This window comes from Lynx canadensis, chromosome B2, assembly GCF_007474595.2.
Source record: "Lynx canadensis isolate LIC74 chromosome B2, mLynCan4.pri.v2, whole genome shotgun sequence".
NCBI lineage: Eukaryota > Metazoa > Chordata > Mammalia > Carnivora > Felidae > Lynx > Lynx canadensis.
This window is the reverse complement of record NC_044307.1, coordinates 37,871,720-37,880,241: the sequence shown is the minus strand read 5'-3', so window position 1 is coordinate 37,880,241 and position 8,522 is coordinate 37,871,720. Positions and strand designations below refer to the sequence as shown.

General features: G+C 45.0%; 1 protein-coding gene across 1 annotated transcript; it reads left to right on the top strand.

The window, feature by feature from the left end:
- The first annotated feature begins 684 nt into the window (after positions 1-684).
- SAYSD1 (SAYSVFN motif domain containing 1) lies at positions 685-6,847 on the top strand. Its single transcript, XM_030315423.1, has 2 exons — positions 685-966; positions 6,247-6,847. The coding sequence occupies exons 1-2, from the start codon at positions 760-762 to the stop codon at positions 6,715-6,717; spliced, it is 678 nt and encodes a 225-aa protein (XP_030171283.1). The 5' UTR covers positions 685-759; the 3' UTR covers positions 6,718-6,847.
- Positions 6,848-8,522: the final 1,675 nt, after the last annotated feature.

The following is an 8,522-nucleotide window of genomic DNA, read 5'->3' as shown; positions in this document are numbered from 1 at the left end:
CCGATAAAAGTGTTTTTTTCTTAAGTCTCTGACCTATCTAGACACATCGAGAGGTAGTTTGCATTGTGGTAAAAGCAGTGACAATGATCTGTATGGCCTGCCTGTCTGCTATGTGAGAGGTGAGTCACCTCCAAGTGCTAAGATCGGCGTATCAAAAGGAAAAGGGGAGACTATACTGTGTTCCTTTTGGCACCAGAACCTCCCAGATATGATGGGCCTTCTCTAATGCCCTGGGACCACCTTTTGAAACTGGCCTGCAATACTAGCGCCTAACTGCTAAAGGGATGTACCCTTTAGATCCCTGAAGTGAGATGGAGCACTGGAGAACTTTCCTCGGAAGAGCCCGCGGAAGAGAGGGGGCCAATGGAACAGTCTTTATGCTTTAAAAAATTTTTTTTAAGTTTTTATTTAAGTAATCTCTAACTCAAGGTGGGTCTTGAACTCTAACCCTGAGATCAAGAGTCGCATGCTCTTCCGACTAGGCCAGCTAGGCGCCCCTATGCTTTGGATGCTTAACCATTTGCCCTGAGAGGCTGACACTCCGTCCACTAGCGTTTAGAGGGCATTATTAGCTGTACATTCAGCCCAACGAACGTCACAAACACTGGTGCTCGCGGAGTCCCTGGCCCCAAGCACGCACGCGCGGCACAGAGCCGCCGCTACGCAGGCGCACTGCGGCCAGGCGCCGGGCAAAGCGGCGGGCAGGAGCCCGGCCGGCGGGTGCGCGCTCCAGGGCGCGCGGGGAGCGAGGCGCGCGCCATGGAACAGCGGTTAGCCGAGTTCCGAGAGGCCAGGAAACGGGCCGGGCTGGCGGCCGAACCCAACACTTCGAGCCGGAGTGCACAAACCTCAGGGAAGAAGGCGGAAGCAGCTGCGACTCCAAAGGCAGCTCCAGGCTGGCTAAAACGGTTCCTGGTGTGGAAACCGAGGCCCGCGAATATCCGGGCCCAGCCCAGCCTCGCTCAGGTGAGAGGAAGGCCTCGTCCCCCGGGACCTAGCTTCAGGGACGCTGTTGTGTCCACCCAGTAAAATCCGGCTGAGGCCACACCCACTGCCCGCCCATCGCGTGGCGGCCTTCAGGCCACGCCCCCACCGGGGAGCCGTCCCCGCCCACCACGCGAAGGAGCGCGAGTCCAGTCCCCTCCTCTGGTTCCCACCTTCGCTGGCGGGGCGGGGCTGCCGGCGCCTCCCGACTGTTGAGGGCCAGAGCCTGGCATCTCGGGCCACACGTGTCTGCACTGATCCTTCGCTTTGACATTTTCTTTCCAGCCCGCGACCCACGCAGATCCTGATTCCGGTCGGGAAGCGATGGTCTAGGGTCCTGGAAGAAAACACCTCTGCCCTTGAGTTACTCACAGCGCGTTGAGTTATTGTGATGCCCTGTAGCCTCCGGGAACTTCTCCACCACCGCCTTCAGCTGCAGCCCTCCGCTAATGGAGGGTAAAGGTCTAATTGGATACTGCTAAAAAGTGGCAGTAATGAAGGCTTCCTTTCATTTCGCACCTGGGACACATGCAGCCAGTAGCCCAGAAAGCCTGTGCTTTAGAAATAGCATTTGAATACAAACGTGCAAAAGTGTGGTTTGTGTAACTGCCAGAGGCCGCAGATGCTTGTGCACCTCTATTAACTAGGGAAACTTACTCAAGTTCTCTGGTGAATGTTCAGGTGAAAGCATTATTTAGATTAGTATGATAGCCTTTCCACCCTTTGATTCTTTAGTATTCTCTTAATGTTCAGATGAACTTGGTATTTTCATTTCACATCTTGTATTTTCATTTCGTTTTCACTCAGGAGTAGAGTGGCAAGGTGCCCTGTGTGGGAGATTAGATTATCTATGTTGGAATACAGGACACAACATGGAAGGAAAATAGGTGCCTTGAGACAATCTGTGACAAAGCCTTCCTATCTCAAAAGTGTAATAGCCAAAAAATTCCTTTTGAAAATGAAAATGTATTGGAGCAGAAATGTACCTTACTCCTCTTAAAATTATTTCTCTTAGTTCATTTATTATTGCACAACATCTGGTTTTAGGCAATTTTTTTAAACCAAGGAGAACTTATGGTTACTCAGTTTTGATTAGATACTATTCTCCATAACACGCAGGGTTCCATCAGACTTGCAGAAAGAGAGTGCAGCAGGGTTCAGACAATCTATTTCCTTGCATGCGGTTTATCTCAGGATAACTTCATTGTTGATTAGAACTCACTGAGCACAATTGGTTAAGATTTTAGAATCTACTTCCCTTACCCTTTTTCCTCTCCACAGTTAAAAAACAATGTCTAGCCCACACAATGAGTTTTTGCCTGTGTGTCTCATTTCCAAAGGAGTATGAGATCATTGAATTGGACCCAGAGAAGCTGAACTTGGAGAAAGTTTCCATTATTAAAAACCTAAAAGCTGATGTCCCGACAAAAGGATGACAGGAAATGCTGGATCTCCAGTTGTTCTTATTAATTACTCTGTTTTTCATAAGGGACTCTGTCTTAAGCTCATTTTCATTGGCTCAGTTATCATTCGTGGGTTTGCTCTGGTGTGAAAATTCTCATTAAATTGTTTTTTTCTTTCTCCCAATTTACAATCCATCTCTCTTAATCATTTTGGAGACACACAGTGGCTTGTCAGAAATTTCTCTAGCCTTCTATTTGTAATTGCTTCTTGGTTGTCATTGATAAGGAAGCATCCATATCCTCCTTTCTCCACTCTCGAATTTAGCTTGAAGAAAGCAGTCCCCAAGATCAAACATTTCTTTCTGTGACAAGCTTGTTCCACATTGGGGCCAAAATGCTTGTGACTTTTTTCAACCCCACAGAAGCCCCCTGTCTCCCTGCCCAGGCATACCCTGCAGCAGTCCCCAGCACCTTCTAGCCCCAAGGTATCCTCTCTCATCCTGTGACTCTGCCCCTCCAGCCTTGGCTCGGACTGACCCACTGCTCAAATGCTCTCCTTTGGAGTCACCTGGCTAAACACAGCCTTTGCATCACTCCCTCAAACCCAGGAATCACCTTCTAATTTCTTCCCTTTCCTTGCCATCATTCATTCATTTATTCAGCAAATTTATATCCTGTCCCCAGTCTGTTCCAGCTACTGTCCCGAATCTGGGAAACAGTGGGATAAAGGCAGATGAAGCCCTGTTCTCACAGAACTTGCATTTGGGGCAGCAGATGATAAACAAAGCTGAATGATGAATGCTATGAAAGGGGGGAAGAACAGGATGCTATGATAGTGAACTGGGGGTGAGAGGTGCAGAGTGCTACTTTAAATTGGGTGGGCAGGGAGGACCTCCCTGAGGAAATGGCGTTTCATAAGAAGAAGCCACTCTTCGAGAAACCCAGGACAAGGACAAGGGCACATGTGGTCACATTTTTGCTGAGATTTGTAGGAGAGGAGGGAACCATCCAGGTCATGTGAGGGGAAGGGGGCATTCCTCTCAAAAGGAACCATAGGTGCAAAGGCCCTGAGGTGGTAAGCAGCTTGGTATTTGAGAAATGGAAGTATTTGCCCTAAACTATGCCTCTATGTGCGGTGATGACCACAAACACTTCCATACACAGCTTTTATAGCAGAAGCCACACTGGTCCTAAAGCAAATGCCAAAGGAGGTAGAGGAATTTCTGTATCTCTCCTCTTGTTTGTTCCCTTTGCCAGTTGGTTTGACCCATTCCCCCATCTCCTAGCTCTCTAACCCTTCCCTTTACCATTCCTCATAAAGGCCCCTAATTAAGTACAAAGAGCTTTGGAGGGAGGCTGTGCTGGGATCCTGCACCAGTCTCCTCTCTATCACTAGCTGTGTGACTCTAGGGGAGTTACTTAACATCTCAGTGTTTCCCTATCAGTAAATTGGGATTAACAGTGCTTATCTCCTGATTATGGGAGATGGGGCATCTCAAAGGTGTGCCATAAATCGTGGCCATAAGCATTATTCTTTTTATACTCCTTCAATGATAAATTCAGTTTACAGTAAATTTCAAGTTGTACACATTCAAAATGTATTCTGCATTCTTCAGTCAGTCACTTCTCTCTGACTTCTGTGTCACCACCCTAGTTATGCCTGGCCCTTCTCTCTCACTGAGCCTCCTGCGTGAGTTACTCACAATTTCCCTGCTTCTAGCCTTGTAGCCCATTCTCTACCTGTCAGCCAGAGTAGTCTTAAATATAAATCAGATTATATTAGTTCCCTGCTGAGACTTTCAGTGATTTCTCTATTGTGCACACTGGTCAAATCTGAAAGGGACATTTATTTACTTAACAAACGTGTGTGTGTCAGGAGAGGATGTGTTGCTGATGGCATGTTAAGGACTTTTCCAGTCTAACAGAAAAGGTAATAATTACAACCTTAACACTAGAAAAGAAGGTTGCAACAAAATAGAATTTCTGGAGCAATGTAAATCAGATGACCTATATTTTTTTTTTATCAAGACCAGATAATATTTGTGGTCCCGTTTTAAATTATCATGGGAGGAATGGGGATATAATTGAAGAAATGAACTAAAAGTTATGCTGTGTATTGAGAACCTACGTGTGGGGTGCTCTGTTTGGCTCTGGAGACACTAAAAGATAAATGGTAGTCCATTGGCCTCCTGGTAGCAATCTAAGGACACATGTGAACTGTATTAAAAGAAAAACACTTGGGGTGGCTGGGTGGCTCAGTCGGTTAAGGGTCTGACTTCGGCTTAGGTCATGAGCTCACGGTTCATGAATTCGAGCCCTGCATTGGGCTCCGCTGGCAGTGTGGGGCCTGCTTGGGATTCATTCTCTCTCCTCTCTCCCCCTCTCCCCCTCTCTCTCTCTCTCTCTCTCTCTCTCTCTCTCTCTCTCTCTCCCACTCCCCCACTTGCACTCTCTCAAAATAAATACATAAGCTTAAAGACACAACACTTAATGAGCATATAGTTTGGTGCTCAATGAGACAAAGAGGCAGTAAGTGCTCTGGGAGGCAGAGGGGGAATCCCTCCTTGATAGCTGCAGAGGTCAAGCATACACAGTTCACCAGTCATGCTGGCCTGGAAGGAAGGCACAAAGCTGAGAATGGAGAGGAAGCAGAGCAGGATACAAGGGGGGGCAGTGTCTTTGGGTAGTAAGCCCTGTTGAACTGGAGTAGAGCAGTAGATTGTGGATTGTATCATACAGTTAATTTTTTAGATCATTGTTTTACAGACTGTACGTCGTGACCCATTAGTGGGTGGTGAAATCAATTTAGAGGATCTAGTCCTCTGTTAAAAACAAATTTTAAAAAAGTGGAATGGAAGATGAGAATTTCATGTGTGGTGAAGATATTTGTTGATTTGTGAAACTTTTTCATATATACATACATACATACACATATACATATATATACACACACACATATATATGGAGTCGCAGTACAAAATGTATTTCTTATTATGGATCATACCCAAAAAATTTTGGAAAATACTGGACTAGAGATCAAGCCTCCCTAAAGCTATCTGATTATCTGTATCTCCCATTCGCACCCAACGCAGGGGCCTGTGTACTGGTATTTCTATCTGTTGAATAAATGGAAGGCCTTGCATGGATTCCAGCCCAAGAAGTTTACATTTTAACCTGTAGGCAGTAAAATTTGTTGAAGGTTTGTGAACAGAAGGTTGGGGGGCGGGGTGTTTTAGGAAGTTCATTTAGCAGCTATACATAGGATGTTTTGGAGAGTCCAGGCAGGGAGGAGGTAAGGAGTCCAGTTAGGAGACACTGCCTGGGCTTGGTGGCGTGTAGGACAGTCCTGGGATGGAAAGGTTGTGGCTATAATGGTGATTTGTTTTTAAGAAGTGAAAGGGATTTTTGTTTCTGGTTTCATGTAGTCCTCATTTTAGACTCATGCCACTCACAAAACTGTAGCTCATGTAATCCAGTCAATAAGCATTGACTCTGTGTGTGAAGCACTAGGTGTGGCTGCTGCATTATCACTTACTGGGGAGTTTCTCTATGGGGCACAAATTAGCTCTTGTTAGCAGCAGACTGATCTGAGGAAATGACTCCCATGAATGGGAATCCACCTGAATGCTGTAAGGATTTTATCAGGTCACAGCTCACTAAGTGCACATCAGTTCTGATTCCGTTGGAACAGGGCACGTGAGCTCTTTGGAGATGATTGTTTTAGGGAGCAGAGCAAGAAAATAGAAATCAATGAGCCGGAGGCCTTCCCAGAGCAATGAGAGCTGTCTTTGCAGATTGGTTTTTATCCTTTGAGCCCCATTACCCTTTATTCTTACTTCTGTTTATTTGTGTGACCTAGGAAGTGGCTCAGCCGGGGAGCAGCACGTCGCAGCCACCACGGAACACAGCCATTCCTCTGCCTTCACCACAGGACCAGTCTTTCCTGATCAACATCACCTTCTTGAAGGTTCTTCTCTGGTTGGTCTTGCTGGGATTGTTTGTGGAACTGGAATTTGGCCTGGCCTATTTTGTCCTCTCCTTGTTCTACTGGATGTATGTCGGGACACGAGGCCCCGAAGAGAGGAAAGAGGGAGAGAAGAGTGCCTACTCGGTATTCAACCCAGGCTGCGAAGCCATCCAGGGCACCCTGACAGCAGAGCAGTTGGAACGCGAGTTACAGTTTAGACCCTCGAGGGGAGATAGGCCCTGCTCTCTTGCAGCTAGCCTCCCACATGGCTCCCTCATAGCCTCTGGACATGGGCTCGTGGGTTTGATTTCAAGTGCCCAAGACCTTATAAGAACAGCTTGCAGGTTAGTTCTGTGGCTGTGAACTTCTGCATTCTTTCCCCAATCTTCTGCTGCGGTTTTATCATTGAACTTCTCTTTGGTTTTGGTGAAACCCCTTGAATGACACTCAGTGTGGATATGATGCCCTTTATAAAAAGTACACACTCAAAAAAGAGAGCTGTTTGTCTCATTATTTGAGAGAGGCACTTGTAAAGCAGTAGAAAGGGATTGGGGAGATAACTTTAAAACACCCAGCTGTTTGAAGGAATGGTGTGTTAAAATAAGTGTTCTCTTTAAGTCTTTTCGTATATGCTATAAAGCATTTTTTTTCCCCCCTGAAAAATTTAAGTTGCAAGTTTTTGTTTTTTGGTTTTTTTTGTTGCTGTTGATGATGTTGTTTTTTCATTGTTTTTTGGTTTTGTTTTGTGTTTTCTGCTTTAAATCTTTTTTTTCAGTCATTAATGGTAATGAAAAATAAATAGCTTTAAATACCTGCTTTCCAGAAACAGATCCCCATTGCCCATCACCATCGTCCATTCTCCTCAGTTATTCTGCTCCCACTTAACGAAGGAAGATTAAGAGAAGACAGAGTCCTAAGTGACAGGTGAGGGGAGGTAGATTGGTAGATTTGGTAAGTGGTTATTTATGATGAATTCAGCAAGAAAAAAATTCCTGAGTGTGTTCAGATGAGAGCTGTGGAAGTGGAACTCTAGACTTATTGGCTGCGTGGGTTGTTTCTTATATTCTGAGGGCTCTGGAGTAAGCAGTCCCTTTCTTTGCCTGTGGGCCTCTGGTGAGAAATTATGTAAATAGGGGTAACCAGACATGATTTCAGTCGTTCTTCCTCTTCCAGTACAAAGTTAGTGTTTGGGTTCATTAAAATTGGACCAAAGCAAACCATTAAATCCTTTTTTTTTTTTTTTTATGGATCATACTGATGAGTAAGAGGAGTCTAGTTTTAAACCAATACTTTTTTTCTGAAACTTTTAAAATTTTAAGAAATTAGTGATTCCTCAGTAGGATTTCAACTTCAGAATTCAGTTATTCACTCATTCTGACAGCAACTTTAATATTTATGAGATATTCTTAAATAATGGATGCTTATTGCTGAATTTTTTTTTCTTTCTTGCCTGATTTGCTTACTATAGCCAAACCTTAGCTCCATTTAAATGTAACTTTTACTCATTGAATGCCAGCTCCCTGGTAGGCACTTGAGGGAAAAAGCAGACCTATTCCCGTTGCGCTGAGCATACAGTCTAGCTGGGAGGGGGATTGGTGGACAAAATAAAACAAGCAATAGCAATAATAGAGTGAGATGGGGTGCCTAGCTGGCTCAGTTGGAAGAGCATGCAACTCTTGACCTCAGGGTTATGAGTTCAAGCCCCACGTTGGGTATAGAGATTACTTTAAATAAATAATTTAAAAAAATAATAGAATGAGGTAAGTTTCAGTTTTAGGAGCGTACAGAGGGGATGTTCTCATGAAACACACTTTGTAGCCAACCACGTGTGTTCCAGCCCTTGCTGAAAATTCTTCTGATCTGAGGAGCAGCTTTGTCTAACCCTTTGCTGACTGGCACTTTGGCTGTCCCTCAGAACCCTCACTTGACCAGAAGTTCTCTATAGCTCACGAAGAAGTACTTTCTTTCTTTCTTTTTTTTTTTATTTAAAAAAATTTATTTTTATTTTTTTTGAGAGAGAGACAGAGCATGAATGGGGGAGGGGCAGATAGGGAGACACAGAGTCCAAAGCAGGTTCCAGGCTCTGAGCTGTCAGTGCAGAGCCCAACACAGGGCTCGAACTCACAAACCGAACCATAAGGTCATGACCTGAGCAGAAGTCAGACACA